The sequence below is a fragment of the Pygoscelis adeliae genome, unplaced genomic scaffold, assembly GCF_000699105.1.
Source record: "Pygoscelis adeliae isolate BGI_AS28 unplaced genomic scaffold, ASM69910v1 Scaffold14, whole genome shotgun sequence".
NCBI lineage: Eukaryota > Metazoa > Chordata > Aves > Sphenisciformes > Spheniscidae > Pygoscelis > Pygoscelis adeliae.
The window spans coordinates 20,387,541-20,412,693 of record NW_008825109.1 but is presented as its reverse complement, the minus strand read 5'-3'; the positions used below and the strand labels follow the sequence as shown (position 1 = coordinate 20,412,693).

The 25,153-nt window shown below is 38.5% G+C and overlaps 1 protein-coding gene across 1 annotated transcript in view; it reads right to left on the bottom strand.

Annotated features, from left to right (window-relative positions):
* TMEM164 (transmembrane protein 164) overlaps positions 1–25,153 on the bottom strand; it is a 45,043-nt gene that overhangs the window by 17,438 nt on the left and 2,452 nt on the right. The window contains exons 2-3 of the mRNA XM_009327831.1: positions 9,402–9,451; positions 7,642–7,708 (exon numbers count right to left, since the gene is read on the bottom strand). Coding sequence (XP_009326106.1) covers positions 7,642–7,708; positions 9,402–9,451 — 117 coding nt within the window. The remainder of the gene's footprint in view (positions 1–7,641; positions 7,709–9,401; positions 9,452–25,153) is intronic.

The window sequence follows — 25,153 nt, the reverse complement described above, 5'->3', positions numbered from 1 at the left end:
CGGAAAAGGACCTGGGGGTGTTGGTTGACAGCCGGCTGAACATGAGCCGGTTGGACTCGATGATCTTAGAGGTCTTTTCCAACCTTAATGATTCTATGATTCTAAAGTACTCTGGAAATAAATATGCAGACTATTCACTTTTTACATTTTGTAATGAAGTTTCTGTTAGAAAATAAATGGTGTTTTGTTCCTCCAGGAAGAGTTTGGCTCAAAGCAGCCACATGTGCTTCTAGGCCCCACATCAGCCCCGTATGATGTAGATTCAGAAGTGCCACATTCCCCGGACACACGCTAAAGGCCCTGTGGAAAGGACCAAGAACAGTGAGCAGGCAGTAGACCTTCACCCCAGGAACGGGTAAGTTATGTACAGTTCTATAGTCTAGCTACACTCCTAGCAGCTGCTTACATTGCTTGCGAAACTGTCACAAAGGATTAGAGCTCACCCTTGCATCTCTGAGCATGAAGAGTCACAGCCATCAACAGCAGTCCTCTGAACACGTACTTGATGTCCTAACTTAAACCAGCTACTGCCCTAAGGAAACAGCTAGGTCTTTTCATCGACTGCACTAAGCTTTGGAAAAATCTCTTCAAGACAGCAGTAGAGTTGAGCCCAAAAGTCAGATATTCAGATGAGAGTTTCCCCCAAAAGAGTATGGCACACAACACTAGTTTAAACTAGTTCAAACACACTTAGACACAGCAGTTGGTTTTCAGTGGGCTAGGAGGTTACCACATTGCTCTGTTTTCTGAAAGTAGTACTCCTCCCTCTGTTAATTATTTACACCTTGGCCTTATATATGCAACAACAGCTCAAGCACTGTACCGTGCAAGAGGTCTCCCTCCATCATCCTCTACAAAGACTGCAGAGTATAGCAGAAAAAAGGAATAGAAGGGATTCAACTCCCAGATTCTAGTCTTTTCTGTAGCACATCTAGCACGAAGTCTAGTAAACATCAAACGTCATTCTGTACCAGCCACCTTCTTAGACATAATCAGTAACTCAGATTCATAACCTATAATCAGTAACTAGTTTCCTAAACATAATCAGTAATCAAAGAAATAAACCAGAATCATAGGCTTTTCTTTTTACCTGCAAAGCAGACCGCAGAACAGATTAAACAACAGAGGAACTTATCATAAAGCTTTACAACACAAAAATCATGGGGCAAACAACTACTAGGCTCATGTAACATACTGGTTACTTCTCGGCATGGTTAGGATTGTGATAGCAAATTACTTCCTTGGCAGAGAAGAAACAGCTGCCAGAGACGCTTGGAAGAATGGTCTAAAAATGGACATGAAGACTTAAAAGAAAACAACACCAAACAAAACCCAAACACAAGTGGCACTGGGAAAACAGACTATTTCCAGTCTTACCAGGAGTCATTTCTCCAGCGTACATCCACTCTGGCAAACAGCCAAGAAGCTGACCCATGCTCAAGTTACTGTCACACTATTCAGGCAGTTCTACAGCCCAGGCACCAGCTTATGCATCTGGCATAGGTCAGGCAAGACATTCCCGTATATTTGAATATTGGGGAAGAGTAGACTGAGAAAAAATTTTATGTTACTATTGGCATTAATATGTCAACAGCAAAGCCCCAGGAAATAAAGGAGTAGCAGGGCTGTCACCCATCTGCATGACGGTCTAAAGCAGCATCCCAGATTTTGTTTGCAACAATTCCTTTTCATTACATTTTAGGGGCAGAGTGTTTCATTCAGATTTCCTGCCATACACCCGCCTTGTCTGTAACGGATATGAACGCATATTGATGAGTCCCAATAAACAATCTCTGTTTCAAGGAGGTGTCTCAACCAGTATCCACCCTCCCAGCCGTTCTACACAATCCAGTCAGTGCAGGCAATTACAATTCCCTTAAAGTAGCATTAATTGATCAGTTTTATCAATGAATTTTATCTAGTTTTCATTTTCAATTAATGCTGTTAGGGTGGGGCATGTATACAGAGGGAAAGATCAGGATCCACACCTCCTACCAAAGGCAGTGTTAGGATGCATGAGCTATATAACTCATGAGAGTTTATAAAAGAGCATCTCTCGTGCTGACAGTCTGTAGAGTGAAGATACTGTAGAACACAGGACTAGAAATAACATTCTGCTACAAGGGTGGAGGGGACCAGAAACATAACAAAACAAGAAACACGGCTGTATTTTCACTAGTATATGAATTCCAGAAAATCCAACTAGGGCAAGGCCTCAGGCTTCCAACTCATGACATACCAAAATTCTGACAAGTTTTAAGAGAATTTTTTTCTTGTTGTGCTGGTTTTGGCTAGGATAGAGTTAATGTTCTTCACAGTAGCTGGTATGGGGCTGTGTTTTGGATTTGTGCTGGAAACAGCGCTGATAACACAGGGGTGTTTTTGTTGTTGCTGAGCAGTGCTGACACACAGTCAAGGCCTTTTCTGCCCCTCACCCCACCCCACCCCACCAGCGAGCAGGCTGGGGGGGCACGAGAAGTTGGGAGGGGACATGGCCGGGACAGCTGACCCCGACTGACCCAAGGGATATTCCACACCAGATGGCATCATGCTTGGCACATGAAGCTGGGGGAAGAAGGAGGAAGGGGGGGACGTTCAGAGTGATGGCGTTTGTCTTCCCAAGTCACCGTTACGTGTGATGGAGCCCTGCTGTCCTGGGGATGGCTGAACACCCGCCTGCCGATGGGAAGGAGTGAATGAATGCCTTGTTTGCTTTGCTTGCGTGCACGGCTTTTGCTTTCCCTATTGAACTGTCTTTATCTCAACCCACGAGTTTTCTCACTTCTACGCTCCTGATTCTCTACCCCATCCCACCGGGGGAGAGTGAGCGAGCGGCTGGGTGGGGCTGAGCTGCTGGCTGGGGCTAAACCACAACACTTGGCCTGTCACTGTGGAGGATGATGCTCACCGAGAAAATCAGGAAAAGGCATTGTTCAGTGCACTGCTGATCTCAACTGAATGCATTTGTTTTGACTTTTATCAGTGTTTTGAGTATTTGACTAGCACTATATTTGATGTTTATTGTATCTCATAAAAAGGCACCACTGTCTTCTGGTCACTCAATTTGATTCTACAAACCAGTTCACATGAATGACGCAATGGACACAATCAGGCGTTTGTAGAGTCAAGTCTAAAACCAGGAATTACATGAGGTGAAGAATACCAATTTCAGAAACAGTATTTTTCCAATTCTTCTAGAGATAATATTCAGACTATTTATCACCACCAGCAGAAGGTAGATTTACATTACCAAATAAAAGTGAGATTGTGGACTCCACTTACACACCCGTACCATTTTAATGCACATGGCATAGGTAACTGCTGAAAGATGCAGAAATCTTGGCTTTAGCACCTACCAGCAACCAAAGCACAGTATCCCAACAGCCCCCAATGTGCAACTGTTCTGTTATTTTTCCTTGTGCCACTTAGATTAAGCCAATTTAGATATGACACAATGTGCTACCATAACCTATTCCATTTTGCTGTGTAGGCACAGGCATGTCAGGCAAACTTTAGTACAGTGAATCATTACCTTAACAGTCAACAGAAATGCAGCAGGCAACGACCAGAGGCGCTACACAGAGTGCACTGTAAGTACTGCTCAGAGTATGATTCTGTTCCTAAACCAGATTTAGAATGCGTACCTCTCAAGCCAAATAGTTCTAATAATAGAATATAGCAGCTTCTGGAAACATTAAAACTGCACCATCTCAGCTGTGTGAGCAGAGACAGCAAGTCCGACACCTCTGGGACATGTCCTGTTTTTTACTTTATCTATATCAACATTTTCAGGACATCAGCTTGCAAAAAAACCCCACTTTTAAACCAGCAGAAAGAGTTTCCTATAAATTTGATTAATGCAATGTGAAAGTTCAAACAAAAACAGTTACTCTCCAAACACTTGGAGTCTTTGTGGCAGTTAAATGAATTTACTCGCATAGCTAGGTTATCAGGACCTACGCTGTATTCCATATAATATAAATACAAAGTAAAAAGAAATCTTTCTCCTCCTGTATATCTTCTTCTACCTTTCTTCACTCCCACTTGGGAACCTAACAATCTGATTCCTTTAGCATCTTCTTCTCTATTTACTTAAAGGTCATAGAAGATTAGCCTATTTTCCATGTGAATTATTAATGCTGACCAAGAATGATTTTCATCGTAAGAAAGGAATGAAATTATGAGAGAAAATTAAAATACCCTCTATTTCTGAAAGGGGAATAAGAACTCACAAACATTAACTGAATAAGAAACAAACTGTTTTGTCTTTATCCAGTGACTATTCCAATGCACAAAATTTAACTCCATCAGCACACTGTAAATAATTTTGCAAAACTGGAATATGTAGTTGCCAAATAAATACAAGTGGGCGCATCTGTTTCTCAAGACTGTTAATCGTTGGCACCTCAACATCATGCCAAGGCAGGAAAATATTTTCTTGGAAAGAACAGAATAGAGTGACCTCATCTTTCAGACTCTGTATTTTTTTGGAACACTATCCTAGGTGCCCATTACAATCCAACAAGATCTTTAATAAGTATAGTGTCACTGAAAGGTTCAAACAACAGAAGGTAGAAACTTTCTACCGTAGTAGAAACTCTCCATTTCCACTGGCAACATCCAAATATTTAAGAATAGTTTTGAAATGACTGAGATTCTAAAAAAATTTAACAGATGCAAGAAAATGGAAAATGTCAAATTACGCTAGAAGCTTCCAAAAATTTCTTTTTCAGGATTATTTAGCATTGAATCATATATACAGAAAGAATACTTACAACGCATTAAGTAACATAATTGGTAGCAAAGCTATGTGACCCTAACAGACTGCACCACAAAATGTTGTAAGAGGTATCCTGGAAATTACTTTGAACAGGTAACACTTAGAACCAAAATCCTGACACCCACTAGTTCCTAAAAAAAAAACCCATCAGCTGGTGAAGTAATTATTATCTTTCATTCTCTGTCTTCTGCCTCTTGCCCCTTTCAGATTATTGATATGTACAAGTAAAACTGTACATCTAATATTTTCTCCTGCATCTCACTGCTTTCATCTCCATAATGATACACAATTTGCTAGCTAGCATGTACATGCCTGCTGCTGAACTTGCTAAATTAGCAGGCTTCTCCAAAAAGAGACTACAGCTCAACATCTGCTGTAATTACTACAGTAATCATCTGCTGCCTGTAAGATAACTAACAGGCAAACCACAGGGAGAGAGAGGTTTAGGAGAACGTCAGCTGAAGGCAATGAAAACTACCTACAACAAGACAACAGCCAGCTGTATATCAAATATCTCGTAAGGATAAAACACATTTTACACTATGAAAGGTAACAGCAAGGCACGTTGGTGCTTATGGCAATACATCCATTTGGTGCAATCTCTCAGAGTGGTGGGAGGCAAGAGTCTCCGGCTTTCCAGTTCCCACTGACCTCAGAACTCTGCCCCAGACAACATCTCCCTCCTCACTTCTGAATTAATAGATGGGTTAGGTGCCCGATTTTTCACTCTCTTTGTGCCGCACACTATACGTTACAGCTGTTTACAGATGTAACTAAGTATACAAAATCTTTGTATGAAACATGTACACACTCAAATATATGTCTTAAAATATCATGAAACTGAAATTAAAAAGTTGAGGCACAGAGACACAACAATTCTTGACTGAATCAAAAGTTTTTCACTTAGATACTACAAACCAGAGCAGACAGCACGGACAAAATTTTGTGATTTTTTGAACTTCCTACTAAGTTTTCAGAGACATTTATTGCTTTCAGGATAATGTCAGTGCAAACAACTACAATGACAGTTGCAGAGCAGAACGTGTGTCTACCACGAGAGAATCTGGGTCACAGCAGCAGTGCTCTAAAACATCACCCACATTATCTTGTGCCAGAAGAAACACTGAAAAGAGAACAGCCTAGCAAGTAGCTGGGAGGCCAAAAATATCCTAACTTGTATTTATTCAAAAAATATTTGCTCTTGGACATTATGCTTCGGCTCCTCTATCCCTAATTAAGGAGAGAATTTTGAAAGTAGTCTGTATTTTTCCTGTGTAATCACCACTGCCCTAATATGAATGAGATCTACGATAATGGCAGAGAAAACACCAGCTAATGATTTATTAAATATTTCAACATTTTATCCTTAAAAGGTTACCCAGAAAAATAATTTTGTTATGCTAAAGTTTATATTTACTTAAAAACTAGATAGTTTGAAATACAAAACAGAGTTCTCCTTATCAAGAAAATCACTTGTTTTACTCATTTGATGCCCCTTCAGCAGTATCAAGTTTTATTAAAATATAATTGCAAACTGCACATAAGCTGTTATAGTATAGAAAAGAATACATGTAGTTACCAGATTAGGAAGGGCGACGTAAATCTTGAAAGAACTCTAGGGTTATGATACTACTAAATCCATTGAAATCTGAAAAATATGATCCAACCTGCTGTGCATGTGTGTGTCGTGCTTCATGGAAGATTATTTGTAACATGTAAAAGCCTACAGACGGTATTATCCTCGCTCTAGTAACTAAACTGTGTCTCAGTGCCAAATTTTATAGCCTTAAAGAGGGGAAAAAAGAAACCATTTACAAGCCAACAATAAAACTGACAGTTTCCAGGTCTCCTAGCTACCAGTGTGGCCAATCAACATAGCGTAACATCCATAAAGTTCAATACAGATGCAGCTTTTTATACTTAATCTTTTATACTTATTATTTTTATACTTAATCAAGATTTGCAAACAGACAGCCACTAACGAGATTTGTAATGGAGTCTGAAGTCCACAACAGTTTTGTTAATAATATCATTAATTCACATGCTATATGGATATAGATACGAGTACTTTATCCAGACACCACGAGCACATAAGCAGATAAATTTAAGTGAACTCTATCTTAAAACAGACATTTAAATAACTGCAATAACAGATTTTTGCAAATAAGTCAAATGACAAAAAATGAACAAGCATGTAGGCATATACACATACACCCCCTACATATGCATGCGTAACAGCTCTTAAAAATAATCCTTAGAAATATTTCATATGGCTCAGACTCAGGATAACTTTTCCTACCATTAACTCTCGATAGGTTTAAGAATCTTACTAGGGACACCAACAGGCTACTTTTTCACCCAGGAGACAGGAGTTTTATAGCAGATTTGAAAACTTGGATGGAAAAAAGAAACCTGCTGTGCTTCATCTTGGGGAGAGGGAGTGACAGCCACCGACGACATTTGGCATTTTCCATGCCTGAGGAACCTTACATTTACATATAGTCGGAAAAGCCTGAAACTGAATTTTGACCACAGGCCACAACGCTAACCTATGAAAGCCTCTTTCAAAGTCATTAAGTTTGCCCTCCATTTAAAGGATGGAGGCTAGGATGGAATTGGCAAAGTAGTTTTTTCTACACTTAGACTACAGCAGTGTTAGCTTTCCACGTTGATTTATAAACACACAAAAAAAATCCAAGATTGGTATTTTGGCTCCATTGTAGTGACCTGTACCAGGAATCTACAGCCTGGCAAAATGAACTTTAAAAGGCCAAACAAAGCAAAGGTCTAACATCTTTCCAAAGAAAATCTTTTAGAAAGAAAGAAAGAAAAAAGGAGGAGGAAAAGTACAGCACACTCACCAGGCGTGTATTAACAACAGGAAACAGCAGTGCCAAGAGGGCCCCATTCAGCATATGCATCTGCAACCTTAGAAAAGAGATGTGATACTATTTTCACAGATGGAAATAAAACGCAATATTTTATGTAGTATCTCTTCAATAAAAGGTAGCAAGAGATTGAAGAAAATTCTTTTGGCTTGAGTTTGAATAAAGCCGCTGTTAAATGCAATAACCAGATACTGTTAAATGCAATAACCAGGACAAAAACCTCCCTTTAAATACACATTTAAATAATTTCCTGAAGTAGGACTGCTTTCTATAATGAGCTTTGGATTCCTAGAAAGCCTGGACTGCCCGTTTGTGTTAATCCCGTTCACGATGCAAGCTGCTAAATAGTTGGAATTCTGCTGTTCATTTGTCTTTCAGAGCTTAAAATAGCATATTTGATAAAGGTTTTTACTCCTGTCTAACTCTATAAACGTACAGCTTCAAAGTAAAGCTTCGTGAATTTGGAAGAAGTCCCTTAAAAAAAGAAGAATTACATTTGTCAAAATGCAACAGCAAGTCCTAAGCAAAGAATAAGGCAGGAAAGTAGTATTATAATACTGTATTTTGCATAGCTTTCAGCCACCTTCTTCTGAACCACTGTTGCGTCACAAGAACACAAAAATAGTATCAGTACTGTTTCAGTCTACTTTACATAAGACACAAAGTAGAGAATAAACTGTCTACAACCACTGCCTGTCATAAACTGTTAGGAATTTAAAAGTAACTTGAGGGGGAAAAAGGCATTACAATTTCAAAACAGTTTTTCAAACGTAATTTATGTGCTGTCAGGGTGTGAGAAAACAGAAAGGCTCATCTGAAAAACAACAAATATTGTGGCCTCCACTCTGCAACCAGTCTTTTGCAAATGCATAGCAAATGCAGGATTTCCTGGACACCAGACATACTTTTCACACTCTCCGAGATGGAGACGCTAACACAGTATCTCTGTATTCAGCCTACTCCCTGCCCAAGCAAGGAACAGCGGGAAAAAGTTGCAGACAGACAGTAGCGGTTCCAAAATAATTCATGAGGCATGCTCCCAGCATCATTTTTCCGGTCGCTGCCTAGACTAAGACAAGAAAGAGCTGAGTTAACCGTCAGGGCGGCAACTACAGCCATTCCTGGTTACCATTCTGCCGGGGAAGTCCCGTGACCCTCTCCACGCTCCTTAGCTGCTTACTGGCCTCTACTGCAGGAGTCCGTTAGAGCTTCCTGCACATTAGAAGCTCCTGCTGTTCCTAAAGTTAGTAACAATACACGGTATTTTAGAAAAGATTGCATCGGTTTGAGAAATACCCGTCAGCAAGAATTTGCTTTCACTATTTGACTTACAGCCACAATTTTAAAACTAGACCCATACTGTATGTATGGCCTTCAGTGAAGCCCAGTTGCTAATTTTTAGTGAGGATAATAAAAAGGTACAAGGCACATGACATAAATTCCACAAGCCCATACGTTAATCTGTAGGAAGATGCTTGCACAGTAACATCATCTGTTACTGAGCGAATTCATGTTGCTAAGCGAGGCCAAAACCACCAGTACAAAAGAACCAAGGGTATGTGGCTCAACACCTACGATTTAGGCCCTGACCCTTTTCAAGGTGTCACTTTTCAGTCCAACCAATATGCCTTTCCAACTGGATATATATTTTAATATTTTATGACTTAAGCTGTGATTAACTTCGAAAATACATTATGCGAGTAGACAGAAAGATAGTAAGGAAGAGGCATTACCTGAAGAGAATCATTGCAATCCGACAGGGAGGACAGGCAAGAAGAAAAATCTGAAATGTTAGAAACAAATTTAAATTAATGATATGATCTCTTTTAGACTCCATTTTCTATATCTTTCTTTCCCAGTTCTGTACGTCACAAATAATTTCTAACCAGAAAAACTGTTTTATAGCAGAGCTAGAAAAGACTAAAAGTCTTGAACACACTAAAAGGTCTCACATTACCTATATATAAAAGGATTTAAGCAGTATGAGCAGCATCTAGGGTTCGGCTTCTGCCAGTGCCTAAGAAACAAGTCAGATTCTAGCCTATTTGATATTGTCATTATAAAAGGTCTCTCATGAAGCTGATTACTGTATTACCAATCATTTTACTACAGCAGCTCCCTTAGCCCTCAATCATGGTAAGGTCCTTGCTGTGCTAAAGACCCAGCATTTACAATGACAATACTTCACTTGAGCAGTGCGGGACCCAGCTCTTGAAGATCTCATGTGAGATGGCTGTCTGAAAAAGCCTCTTAATACTTCCCAAAATAAGGCTACCACAGTATCTGCTCTATGCATAAGCTTAGTAGTCATCTTCGAATATGTCCACTGCCACACTCAATAAAGTATTTTTAAAGTACTGTAAAAATTTCATCAATTATTACCTAGCTGTTTCACAAGACCGAAAGTAACTGAATACAGTTGGAGCAGCACGCTTGTTTTTCTTTACAGGCCATGCTCCTACCATAAATAGGACCTGATTTAAATTTTTATGTAATGAAGTACTTAAAATACTTCGTATCAGCAAGTCTTACTCTAGATACGAAGAGATTACTACATAAGTGTTCCGTGATAAAAATCCTATTTTTTTATATTGACCACTACTGCAAAGAAGAGACTTTTGCCTATTGTTTGATAAAAAGTATTTCAGAAAAAAATGGATCACGCTTTTTACTGCCGTTGCTAAAATAAATTCACAATAGATTATTTCACTGCCAACCTACAAAACAAATTATCATTAAATCACTTCAAGTGAGAACATTTGGACAATACGTTTGCTTCGTGGACAAGTCAGATGAGACAATTCACCAAACGTGTGTCCTCTGATGTATATTCAAACCAATTACTACCAGATCACGTACGTGCTGCAGCAACAGTAGAAATGTTGAAACCCGGATCATACTACTGAGCCCTTGTGTATAAAAGGGGCTTGCTGTCACTACCATACAAATGACTGTACAAATTCAAAATATTTTATTTCCGGTGCAAGTTCTTAATATACAGCCATTTATTTCTCTGATCCACTTACTTGTATGTTCAATTCAAGTCAGTCTCAATAACAGTTTAGAACATGCACACACACAAATTGCTTTTCCTAAGTCATACAGAACTCTAATAAAGGCACAGCAAGAAAGAGGCAGCAATTGAATTTAACTGAATGTACCCCAAATCATTTTAATAGTGAATACTGTTAAAATCCAACCAGAGTTTCTCTTAAGTCTTGTATTTAAAAAGCAAGTAATTTCAACTAATCAGGGCAGGTGAAAGAGGAAGAGAACATAACAGACGCATGATGACAATCCACTAATGGATGCTTTTTTGTGCTAAGGAAAAAAAAAAAAGAAAAAAGTATATGCCAGAAAAATCTTATGAGAGGTCTATATATCACCTTGCACATAAGACCCATATGGCTTCTGGGAAGTGTCGAACACTTACTATGCTTTGCTATTCCATCACTGCATATTTTTGCAATAAACTTTGTTTACTAACTGAAGTTCCTTGAATTGTGGACTATATTTTCCCTTCTTTGGAGACCATAAATATCTTCTGCAGGTCTCTTATAATAACTATTTTTTTCCCATGCTACTTGCATGCATTAGTCAAACTTTTTAAACATTCCATGTTGTATGTTAGCAAAAGGAGATATGATATTTAGAGTCTCACTAGTTCATCCAGAGTTTTAAACTCAGATTATTTTACAATTTCCTTAAATTCAGAAATCTGACAGAAGAGACGTTACTTTAGAAGCACAGTTCATACCTTCACGAAAGAAACTGTGCTTTTCCAATATAGATTTTTTTCTTTTTATTTCCTACATCTTAAAAAGAAAAAACAGGTTGCCCTTTTTCTCTATATGCACACAATAATCAAACCATAAATGTGTCTTAATCACACCAGTCATTTCTTTTTCTGACACACTGCAGAGTGCTCCAACTACCACACGGTAGAGCAAAAACTAAAATACAAGTCTGTATACTGTCTGAACCTCACCACTGAGGATAAAAAATAGCTAGTATTAAAAAAGGATGGCATTGTTACAAAGACTGAGATGGACACACCAATCTAAAATACTTCACTACCACGGAGACAGGCAAAGAAGAGAACAAGATTCACAGCTGCTTATTTTTACGTCAACTCTACTGCAAGAAACAGTTTCAGGGACTGATGAGGAAAAAATAAATATTTAATATTTTTAAGCATGCAAGTCCCTCTGTTATGGGGGATCTTTCAGAAAATAAGTCTGACTTCCATTCTTTATGACAGCAGAGGAATCATAACTAGAATGTTTATGTTAAAATTTTACGATAATGGAAGTGATCTTCAAATGTTTCAGCTTTAGCAGTTTAATATCAAGCACTTTCTCTCTAAATATGGATATACTTTCTGTGATAAATAAGCCTCAGCTTCTTTAAAGGGATGTTTTACAAGACACCCTTGTACCTGATTTTCAAAGAACTATATCACTGAGTAGATTCAAACATTATAAAGTGTCATCATTCAGCTCAGAGTAATTAGCAGTCTTAAAATACCTAATTCACAGCAGACAAGCTCACAGCCTCTACCACAAGTGTTCACATACTTATCCCATAATCATATTACATTTCACTGTCATACTGGAAATAAAATCCTTTGCCTTGCAGGAGGAAACAGCTATGTTTCATAAACCAAACAACATCATATTAAATTAGCGGCCTGGCAGTGAAGAGTTCCCAGCCTCTGTTCTCCTGCTGGAACTCTCAAGGTTTTACGCGCTCAGGCTAGCACAGACGCTAGCCCCCCTTCGCTGGCACATTGCAGAGTTCGGGTGCAAACAGGGCAGCATACATCTGAAAGCTCACTGAAGCAGGCTTCTCCTTCTTCAAGGCAGAATAACTAAACTTTCAACTTAGAAGAAACACTAAGAAACAACTTCAATGTCCCCCCTTATTCTGTCAGATCTGTTACCTGCTACATTTTCACGTTACAAACAAAAAGAAGGATAAAAGAATTAACCAGAAATCCAAAATGTACAGAAGTAACTATTTCGGGAGGGAAAAATAAGCTATAAAATAGACATTGTCTGATAGGCTGAATTCTGGGCACAGTTCTGATCATTCCCTTCTCCTTTAACCTCTCTCTCTCTCTCTCTCAAAAAAAGGCAGATTTAGAAAATGATTAGGGGGGTCAACAAGAATGATCAAAAAGCATAGACCATCTTCCATACATGGATTGATTTAACACATTAAGATTCTTCAATCTGTTAAAAGACTACAGGCTAATGAGAGTGAGAGAAAGAGAGGGTACAAAATCACGAGTGGCCTTGAGGAAATGTAGAGGTAACAAGTCCTAGGTGGGGACAATATTGTGTGTCAGGATGTCTGAGTCTTTTTCACCAGCACAGGACCAGAAGATTCTACAGTTGTCCTCAGGCAATAAACTGCAAAGAAACTCCTAACACTGCTCAATCCGCAAACTGAAGTTCACTTCAACCTTGAGGACCCAGATGAAAATAGAAGTCAGAAATTCTGTCAATCTACTTCATAACTGCTCTGCAAGACCATAAATATCATTGTCCATCCCCATGGGAAATATTTCTGGCATGAAGAACTGCATGGCCAGCACTTCCCTGCGTAAGCCCAAATACAAAGGTCACACCACAACACATGATGGATCAGCAGGGCTGTTATAATTTGGAGACTGTAATGTACAGGATTGCACTGCTGAACTATTTCTTCACGGAGACAAGATCTTAAAGAGACTGAACTCATGGTTGCTCTGACCTAACCCAGGACTGGGCTGTAAATCAGCCTCTTCCACATTCCCTTCTTCCAACCATGCACTTAGAAGAGAAAGCTCCAAATGGTATCTATAGGTCTGGGACAGGCTGGAAGGCAGAAGGAAAAGGATGGCATTTTCCCACCTGTAGTAATATGTTTTTAAAAATTTTTCTAAAGGAAACGTGCAACCCTGTCATTCAGTATTTGATGGAGCTCACAAGAAATACCTTTTGAGTTCAGTAAACTTCGGAGATCATTATTTCCTTAAATCTGATTGTATTACTCATTTGTGTCAGTGTAGCAGGTAGAAGAGCCTGTATGTAAAGGGACTCTTCTGAAGACAGTAAGAAGGTAACGTTGCATTAGTTTATTCAGAAAACTTCTTTGATCACAAACAGGATCATGTGAAAGACCACAAATCTGTACAGTGTTATTTTATTTTTTAATAATATTAATATTTTTTAATCTTTTGATCTAGGAAGATGTGACCTTGAGAAAAATGGTTATAGATAAACTGTTCTCTTTAAGAAGTTAATAGAGCAAAGTCTATTAGGATCCACACCACTGTTAAGGGAGGTCAACAGGAGGTTTCTTTCCCTGCTACATCAACCCTCACTGCCCATATAAAAAGCAGAGAGAGATAAAACGCGGTCTTTATTATTCCCATGGTATTGCGTGAGAGGTGGCATTCTGTAGGGCTTCAACAGTACTTGCAATTCTTCGTTTGCCAACTAATCCAAAAATAATACTTTCAGACTATGCATTCCCTTCCTTTAGGTTTCCTGGCAGGATGAACAAGATAGCAATAGCTATATATCACAAAGTATTACACTGGCCCTCCATGAATCCCTGCTAAGTTCGCTCCCTTTTTAATCACTAAAAGAAAGTGTAGTCAAACAAGGGAAATGTTACTGTCAAAAAGGAAGTGGGTAGCTGGGAAAAAACGGATCACTTTTCATAAATTCATTTTTAGAAGTCAGAATTTACAAAAAAAAATTACTCCTTGACATTGCAATAGTGTCTCAAGGTAAAAGTCAAACTCACAAGCATGGGAAAAAAGCTAAATATCAACCAAAATAAGCTGGTATTTTGCAGCAAGTTAGTTTTTATTATTGATTGTATCTGTTTTCCGAGTGCCAAAATATGACAGCAATAGGTACCCAAATTTCAGAAGTTTGGAAAAAATCCAATACTGAAACAAACACCCCCAAATCCACAGAAGACTGCAACATCATGAAACCAAAAAGAACTACGTTAACTTTAATCTGACCTCTCTTTAATGCAATCCAATTTCCTAATCTCTATGCACTGTGTTAACCCCAATAGTATTTTCACTTCTTGCACTTCAAGCATTACATGTGCTGCAATTATCACATTAATTTGGAGATACTAGAGGTTTCCATTATTTGATTTTTTAAGTTCATACAGAAAGAATTTTATTCAAACAACCTCTTTTACAGTTTGCACATCTAGACTTCAGCAATGGGCAAGTCCATCAGTATAAAGAGGTGGAAAAAAGAAAAGAACACAAACCATCAAACATATCCATTTCCTCTTTGCCATTTAACTGTATTGCTAGATTGAAAACAGTAAGAAAGGAAAAGGTTTTTGTTGTTGTATAATTGTGGGTTTTTAATCCAGCAGTGCCTCTACAGTACATTTGTTATGGATTACTTTTTTGGAGGGGGGTGAGAGGGAGAGGTCTTGAGGTGAGCAGATTTTACTAAATCTGCCTTATTACAACCCCAACATACTCAGGTACTGAGAAACTCAAACTTCAGCATACAGTCCCAAATATATTAGTGAGCTACGACCTATAGTAGCTAAAATCTACTATACTAGAATGCCTGCAAGCATTTTACCCAGCCTGTCATTATGAGCCATGACTTGCCTAAAATAGAGATCCTAAAACCAGTTGATTAAATACCTAAAATGAGAGGCTGTGGTACATGCTAGAGTTATATCTAGGAAAACTCTCAGATACCGGCAAGGATGTATATATTTATGTTATGTTATGTTACAGGTTCCAAAAGCTTTGAGACTATTGCCATAAAATAATTTGTCAGCTGCAAATTTTCTCATGTGTCTAATATTTCCGAGTTTCTTTGGCATGTAAGCATGCCACATGCCACTTAAGGTTTTAGTAATCAACATTTCAAAAATCAAGACTAGTAAAAAACTCAAGAGCTATTCTCAAAAGATATGCACAATCTCTTGTTCGAAAAGGATGCGACTGAAGGGTATGACAGCAATACTGTCTCTGAACTGAAGTAAAAGACCACTTCAAATATCTAAGCCTGGATACCATTCTATTCATTGAATGTTATTGCCTCACTCCATGAGCACTCTAAATAGGGAGAGCTCGCTGATTTTTTTTTTTTTGTCCTATGACTTGGCTGGATCTCAAGGTTTTTTTGATTCCAAAACATTCCAAACCTCTACAAAATATTACACCTAGGAGCTCCCTTCAGAAGTATTTTAATGACGCTATTTTTCAGTTAGTACACTGAGGCAGAGAGTGCCGTCAAAACCTGTCATGAAAGGCTTTTCTTGTACCAGCTGAGACAGAAACATGCATAACACAAAGATCATCTTGTTTGATCAGAAACAAACTAAAAAGACAAAAGAAGACAATTCAAAGGGGGTGGGGGGGGGAGACCAAGTCACACAACTCTAACCATTCCAGATTAAACATCACACGAACTAGCGCTTGTAATATCAATGGGAACATTGACAGAAGCCCGAGTTGTTTCTGGCAGATGATAGCTAAGCATTCTACAAGTAAAACCACTGCATCTCACACATGCAGCACAGATTTCATCTACCTTTCAAAACAGCAGCTTGTCTGTCCCCGAGCCGCCCGTTTGATTTAGTATCACGTTGCAGCAGACTGGAAACAGACCTTTCTTTTCAAACATTCCAGTCATGATCACTTAACCGGGTCATAAATTGATTGTTTTAGTATACTATTCCAAAATGAAAACTTCAAGAGGTTAGATTTTAATCTCTACGTGCAATATTCAGAGCAATGTGAAAAATTCACAGAAACTGGATTCATCCAAAACTGGAATGAATTTAAAGAAAAGAAAAAAAAAAAAGAGAGAGAGACAGGCTTTGGTCAATCTACACTGAAATTAAAATTTTCACCCTTTCTTAGGTGTATCAAAGTACCCTCCAGAGCAGAAGAGATTAAAAGGTATGTTTAAAAGACTAAGATACAGTGGTAAGGTTAAGTGTATTTTACTGTGCATGTGAAAACCATCCCTTTTCCCCCACTATGGTAAAACGTAAGGCAAGAACCATTCAAGCAGCAGGATAACTTAAAAGATGTAGAAGACTTTGTTAATTATCTCTAAAATTAATTTTTTAAGTAAATTCAAAACAATCACCCTATCATTTATGAGAAAGTAATGGTTTAACAACTCCATCGTACACCTTTGATTCAGCATCTAGGTATATGTTAGATGTCGACTGTTTTTGTATAAATTATCAATTCAGCTCAGAACAACCATATCACTTAAAAGCCATCTGCTTGCCTTCTAAAAGGTAACTTTTAAAAAAAATAAATAAATCGTAACTGTGGTTTGACAAGTTCAGACTGCCAAACCTGAAAAGAGAACAGAGATCAAAAGATGTTACATTCTCATTGCTAAACAGCAGCAATTTGAATGTATTTAATATTTCAGCATAAAAATCACAGCTGCCTTACTGCAGCTGTCAGGTTCAGGGATTAATTAACGTGTCCTGTGGAATTGTTAATCTAGTGTTAAGAATTCTCATGACTCAAAGCAACATTGCTGGCAGAGCATTAAGTAATACTACAGTAAAAGTAGTTTCTGTGTTACATAAACCAGGCTCTGGGAACATAGGAAGCTGCCTGACCCTCCTTCCAACCTCCCAGTTTCCCAGTTCTACCCAGGGATGAAAGAAGTGTCGCAAGTTGAACGATTTCCATCCTCTGCAATCTAACGTCTTGTAAATTGTATCTGTTCATTGGGACATTCCAGATTAATCTCCCCTTCCACAGGCTTAATTTGTTTACTCGACAAACCTGTACTCACCTTCTTCCCTTTTACGGTCTTAGGTGAAAGATTTCTAGACTTCTCATATTTTAGGATTAATTGTTAACGTTAAGAGTCAGGTCATTTCTACTAACACAGTAGCATTAGTTATCACATCTTAGGAATTAGTATTTCAGGGAAAAAGTGTCACTGAGGTTATTTTTCTTCCTTTTTCTCTAATCACTATCTGCACCAGCCCTTCACTAGTAGTGGGTTCCTTCCCACTCCCTAGCTTAATGCTTTAGCAAAACCTGACAGTCAAAAACATATCTGGGGGTAAAAGAACAAAAAAGGTTGATTTAAAAAAATAAAATATTCAAAAGTCCAATTTCTTAAGAAAATTTAATTTGCACTGAATTGAGATTAACTTGCATTTACGTCTGTCAGTGACAGTGTGGAAGCTTCCATGAGTTCACAATAAGATTCTCATGTACATATCCATATACATTCACTTTTGTTACTTTTTCCCCAAGCATGACGTTTCATATCAGTTTCCTATGGAAGCAAAACCATCGTAGAAAAGTCCTGCTCTACTCTGCCTCAAGTCACCAGTACCTTTTTCTTGTTATAGTTCACAATTCCTCAATTTGTAGGATTCTACAACAGAAATTTGGAATCTTTAAAAACAGCAGGATAATAAATATCTAATCGCTTTATTATTACAGATAATTTTTGCCAAAGAAACAGAAACAGTAACACAATCCAGAGAAAGCTAAGGCATATAACATCATATTCCTGATAATTTAAGTTGGCATTTCACTAACTACCGAAGTATCAAAATATAAACAATCACATTCACTTGACACTAGTTACTTGGCAATCTGAATAAATGTAAACCCTTACCACATCTATCTAAAGCCCTGAGGAAGTGTCACGAGAAACCCATTACACTCTTTGCGGGTTTCAAATTCATGGTACGGAACTTGTTCTTGGTGAACACCAACACAGTTCAAATCGCTACAGTGAATGCGGTTGATGTACAACCACTGCAGTAAAACTCATCATCCGCGACCGGGAGCGTAAACATTTACAGCAGTGCAAGGGAGACAACAAAGAAGGGTTTTTTAGAATGGAAACCATTAGATGAAAGTCATCCCAGTCCCTGGAATTTATAAGGTGTCCAATATGGTTACTGCTGCTATTTGACTTAGTCCACCACTCCGCTGAAGTTCCTAAAGGCCTCAGGCAGCTACTCCTGAAAGATCAGTTTAAGCTGCTAGCAAACAACCCACCTACATGGAATGGTGTGTGAAACTGCTAAATAGGTCAAAAAATCCATCCTAAAAATATATTACAGCCAACAGCGATCCATTACAACACTGGATAGTACACTGAAACAATTATTAATAGCTCCAGTCTCAAAAAAAAAAAACCAAACAAGGAAAGAAAAAGAAACTAAACAGAAGAGGAAAAAAGAAAAAAAAAATGCCTGTCTCTCCATAACGTGCTGCTCAAACTACGTATGTTACACTTTGATCAATATTTGCTTTAAATCTATGATGATCTCATCAAAACAAACCAATGTCTGATTACCTAATTATTCGTCTAATGGCCTTTAGATAATAACCCTCAAATAGTGTAAATGTGTAAATATTTGGGGTAAGAGAAAGTTAAGCTTTTTCACCTAGAATTTCCAATCATGCAATTCCTACTCCTCTTTAGAGAGTCACATTACTTCTTGTCAATTCCCCGCTTTTTATATTCTTTTCTCCTAAGAATATACAGAATAAAGGAGAGAATTACCAAAGTATGCGTTCTATCCTCAAGCACAGCAGGTATTTCCAAATACTAGCAACTTCAAAACAGAGGCTTAACCTGGAGCTTTAAACTCCAATTCCTCAACTAGAGCATTCGTAGGTAGCGTGACATCTTGCCGTGATCCCTATCACCTTGACTAAAGCATGCACATTTTCAGCTCAAGATAAAGCATGTACTGGCCAAATCTTGTCTAAGATAAAGTGACTGAACTGTAATCTCTTCAAACAAAGAAAACTGTGATTCACAGCCTTAAGACACATTTGCTATTCTTTTTACACTAAATTAAAAATTACTATTATTTGTGAATAAGAATCCTTGCCTTGCCTCGTACTAATATTTCTCCATTTCTCTACTATACACTGGGGTTTACTAAAAATAAGCACAATGGTGAAACAAACTATATACAGTGTTAAAATTATCACAGAAAAGCTTTTCCTCAGCTCAATAAATAATTATTACATTAATTACGGTATCAGTTAAAGCCTCTAAGCTTTAGTTGACAGCGTTTTTTAAACACAACAAAATCATTGCTTAAAAATAAACTGTAACAATTAAGAAAAAATTGACAGTTATTGGAACCGAGGGCAGATTAAACTCTACAAGCGAGCCATGGTTTTTTTGAAAGCCAAACTAATAGTTCTGGAGCGTCCCAGACCCAGTATAAAGGAACTGATGATCTGTCTCATGACCTGTCACTTCGTATCTATGCCCCTTGAGCTGCTATCGTCTTTCTAGCAGTAAAATGCACTCTTTTGCAAGAAATAAGGCTTGCCACCAAGAAATACTGGTGCTTTTAGTGCTTTAATTGTTCTTCATCTGCCATTTTTCACCACACACTATGATGAATTTCCTCTCCAGCAGTCAGCTTTAAAAGGAAGTATCACAAGTTAATCAGCAGTTGTAAAAAGACTGATTTGTGTATTACGCAGATCTACAAATCGAGCTGCATACTTCATAATCCGCTATGTTTGTGAGCTGTGATTATGCACATCTTCCACTTAAGTTTAAGTGATGAATTTTACGTCTGCCAGAGAGCATTTGAGAGCACTGAAAGGATTGTTGACCTTGCTGCAACAGTCTCACACACCTCCCGAATGTACTGATTTGGGAATAAATCACACTATACTCCTAATATGTAGCCTCGCTTTTCTCAAATATTTTTTTATAATCCTTAACATCTCAAATTCTACTAAATTTCAGTTTTATCATCTCTCCTGAAACTGAGTCCTGTCTTCTGAGGTGCTTTAAAAACTACAAGTTCTGCAGGTAGCAGTACCAGGTTTTGGAACGTAGGAGGTATACACAAAAATTATGTAGATAAAGGAAACATGCACACATACAAAAGGGGAGATTTAGAAGCTTACATTTAGAGACTTACATTTTGAAAAACGTATGTATGTTCATAGGAAATTTTGCCTTTGCTGCCCTACATCTCGCCCAACAGTCTTAATACATTAAGCAGTGAATGAAACTATGGAAAAACATCTTTGATATAGAATACTGTTACCCTTTAAAAATTGAATAATTCATTAAACTTTTACTTGCAGGCTGTTGCTCAACCCAATACCATTATTCAGTGTAATTTCTATAAAAATTTACTGAATTTCTGTAATCAAAAGTTCTTCATACTCACTCCCAAATAACAGCATATGAATGTCCCTTTAATTCTAATTCAAGATCTTGAAGAGACAGAATATAGAAAACATACACAATTTAACTGGATTCTTCCAAATATTACAAAGCATTTAGGAGCAGTGTACGCAAATTAAATCTAGATTCGCACTTGAAAAATCACATTTGACCACATAATCAGATTTTTTCCAAGGTTTAAAAAACAAAAAGGGAGGAGGGAGGAAGGGAGAGAGAGGGAGATAATTAATTAGTTATATGTTGGGACACACTCCCAAATGATGCAGAATTCTGTCAAGCTATGTTTATTATGTAAGTTCCGAAAACAGCCCATTGTTTCCAAAAACACAGTAGCCTCTTTTGCAGAGGACAGAAAGGATCCAGGTCTCTAAAGAAGCTAAAACTGGAAACAATGAACCCAGGATTTAGTATTTGCTGAATTGCAGATGCATTTAGCACTGTTTTTAGCTATGCAAACATCAGATCGAGATCACTGGATGAAACTGGACTCCCCTATACTACTTTCCCTTGCCTTTTTCCCACCTATCACTTCCTCTTGAGTTTACTTCTCTTTGCTCAAAAAGATCACTGTTTGAAGTAAACATCCAGCAATACAGGCGTTTCCTACAAAAACATTTTCTTTATTCCAGACAAATGTCAGTCCTTAACTGTCTGAAGTGCAATAATTCGGTGTAGAATTGGAAGAGAATTATGACAACTACCAGCTGAGGATTCACCACTGAGAAATGATTCTGTAGGAAGAACACTTGCAAACCTCTTCCCAAAACAAAACAAAAAATAAAAAATCCCAAAAGTCATTTTACAGATTGATATTAAGTCACCATTCTGGAAGAAGGCACTGGCATATTAAAACCAAGGAAGCTGACAATTTACAACAGTTTAAGAGAAGGACTAGCTCTACCCATTATTTTAGGATTAAATAACAGTCATGTTTCTGCCACTTCCCTAAACAAGGTTTCAAGAAACTTACACACACACTTTTCATTTCTACAAACTGGTCAGTCATAATCATAGAATCATAGAATCATTAAGGTTGAAAAAGACCTCTAAGATCATCGAGTCCAACCGTCGACCCAACACCACCATGCCCACTAAACCACGTCCCTAAGCGCCTCATCTACACAGCTTTTAAATACCTCCAGGGATGGTGACTCCCCCCCTCCCCTGGGCAGCCTGTTCCAATGTTTAACCACTCCTTCATTAAAGAAATTTTCCCTCACGTCCAATCTAAACCTCCCCTGGTGCAACTTGAGGCCATTTCCTCTCATCCTATCACTTGTTACTTGGGAGAAGAGACCCACACCCACCTCGCTACAACCTCCTTCCAGGTAGTTGTAGAGAGCGATGAGGTCTCCCCTCAGCCTCCTTTTCTCCAGGCTAAACAACCCCAGTTCCCTCAGTCGCTCCTCATCAGACTTGTTCTCCAGACCCTTCACCAGCCTCGTTGCCCTTCTCTGGACACGCTCTAACACCTCAATGTCCTTCTTGTAGTGAGGGGCCCAAGAACTCTTCTGAACAACCTTCAGTGTTCAGAACCAAATAGTCTTAGCGACGCTCCAAGAAACCAAATTAAACCAAATTAAAACTATCAGCTTCAAGATCCAACTCACAAACCTAAAATTCAAATTTAAAAAAGAAAAAAATAATAATCACACAATCATTAAAGTTGTACAGGACATTTTGAGATCACTTCACCCTACCATTGTTACCCACAAACTCTCATTTAGATGGCTTCACATAATAGTTTTTCCTTACATTTTGTTTTCCAAATTTCTCTTTTGCAATACAGACCAATTTTATCCCTGGGTCCTGGTTTATATTTGTCTACATTTAATCTTAGTTGTCTGTTAACTCCAGCTTGATGTCTTACAGGACATCAAGAGATGCCTGCATTCATGCATTTTAATTAAGTTACACTGATTGTGAATAACAGCTTGCAAAATACGTGTGTCAGAAATTACAAACTGAGGGTACAGGAACAAATCATGAAGAACACAGAGTTTTTGATGGTGTGCTGGTTTTGGCTGGGGTAGAGTTAATGTTCTTCACAGTGGCTGGTATGGGGCTGTGTTTTGGATTTGTGCTGGAAACAGCGCTGATAACACAGGGGTGTTTTCGTTGCTGCTGAGCAGTGCTGACACACAGTCAAGGCCTTTTCTGCCCCTCACCCCACCCCACCCCACCAGCAAGCAGGCTGGGGGGGCACGAGAAGCTGGGAGGGGACACGGCCGGGACAGCTGACCCCAAGTGACCCAAGGGATATTCCACACCATATGGCGTCATGCTTGGCACATAAAGCTGGGGGAAGAAGGAGGAAGGGGGGGACGTTCGGAGTGATGGCGTTTGTCTTCCCAAGTCACCGTTACGTGTGATGGAGCCCTGCTGTCCTGGGGATGGCTGAACACCTGCCTGCCCATGGGAAGCAGTGAATGAATTCCTTGGTTTGCTTTGCTTGCGTGCGCGGCTTTTGCTTTACCTATTGAACTGTCTTCATCTCAACCCAAGAGTTTTCTCACATTTGCTTTTCTGATCCTCTCCTCCATCCCACCGGGGGAGAGTGAGTGAGCAGCTGGGTGGGGCTTAGTTGACGGCTGGGGTTAAATGACAGCAGATGGAAATTCTAACTGCTCCTTCACTGAACCAGAAATGAAGAACTGCTACGTGAACACAAGTGTTTTGATTGAAAAGTTAAAAAATGTATACTTTAAAGACTATAGAACAGATAAACAAATTTATTTTTATATAATTGGTTTTGACATTGCAAGGCATGAAATTTTCCTTTCACCTCACTAAAGCAATGCTGTAAGTATTTTGATGCTAATACACAGGGAGACACCACTTACGTGTACAATTCTCAACAACCATGCTCTGGATGTGGCTGAAAGTCTCCTTTACGAAACTTTTAAAGAAATCAATAGTGCTGTAATTGGTTATTGGGTGAATCCTCCCTCTTACACTGCTGAATCAGAAACTGAAAAGATTTCCTTCACATTTTCAATTTCAGTACTATAATTATTAATGCTTTTGAGTATTTTAGGACCCATGTTTTGAAAATATAATACTTGGTCCCCTAAACATATGCTGAATTTTTTCCTGTCTGCAAAGGAGAATAGGTTTGCAACACCCTAGCAGACTTAACGTTTCCCTTTTAGGATACCCTTTTATGCCAGGTTTACAGCAGTATCATTGGTCCAATCATATCCTCAGTCCTAAAAAGAGAGTGTTTTGGTTTTGTTTTGGTTTGTTTTTTTAATAGAGGTATTCAAATAATTTTCAATAAGACCACTCTTTATGTAAAGAAAGAGCTTAGTATGAATTTCTTCACAGACTTACTGCACCACGCACTAACTTAAATATTGTACTGCACAAAAACATCCCCATCGGGCAGCTGTCAAAGAAACCAGAGAAGTTTCAATTTACCTTTGGTTTAAAATATATAAATTTTTTTAAAATGAAGTATTTACCTCTCAGTGATGCTGCACTTAGGTCACTGGTGAAGAAACAATACTGCCCTTCTTCCTCCAAAAAGCTATGTGAGAAGCCAAAACCAAGACTAGGGCTGGAAATGAGTAGTGCTGTTTCTAGATAATTCAACTGGGTGGCAGGACGGCAACAAATTCTCTGAATCTGATTAACCGTGAGAACTATTTAGGCGGTTAAATATGTTCGTTTGATCGACACTTCATCCTTGCGATGACACACCTAAACTAGTTCTTCCCACTTACAAAAAAGATTTGATCTGAACACAGGTTGGCGTGACAGGCAGAAATCAGACACCTGATCAAAACAGACTCATTTGTAGAACTCGGTATCCATTATATTACGCAGTTTTGTCTGCCCAAACGCACCACAGATGTAATTCCCATTTTATTTGGTGATTTCATTTCAGTCTTAGGTCTTTTAAAAGCAGGACTTTTGCTTTTATGCAGAGAAAACCTGAAGGCTAATTTCCAGTTCCAAATATTTTTGGCTCAGAGCCTTTGTTACTCTGAGGTGAAACAGTCTCAGCTGAAGAAAAGGAAAACAGAAATTGAGTGAAAGAAGAGACCTTTACCAACAGCTACTGTCGGCTTCCCTTTGAAGTGATCTTGACTGTTGCAGCATGTTTCATCTCTTCACCTCCTACTTTGTTCATCCTAATGTTTAGGCGCAGCAACAGGATTACGTGCAAACTACTGTAAGAACAGAAGTGAAGGATAAACTGTATTTTCTTATATTTCATTTTGCAAACCTGTTGCCCTCAGCAAATTCAGGCCAGAAAA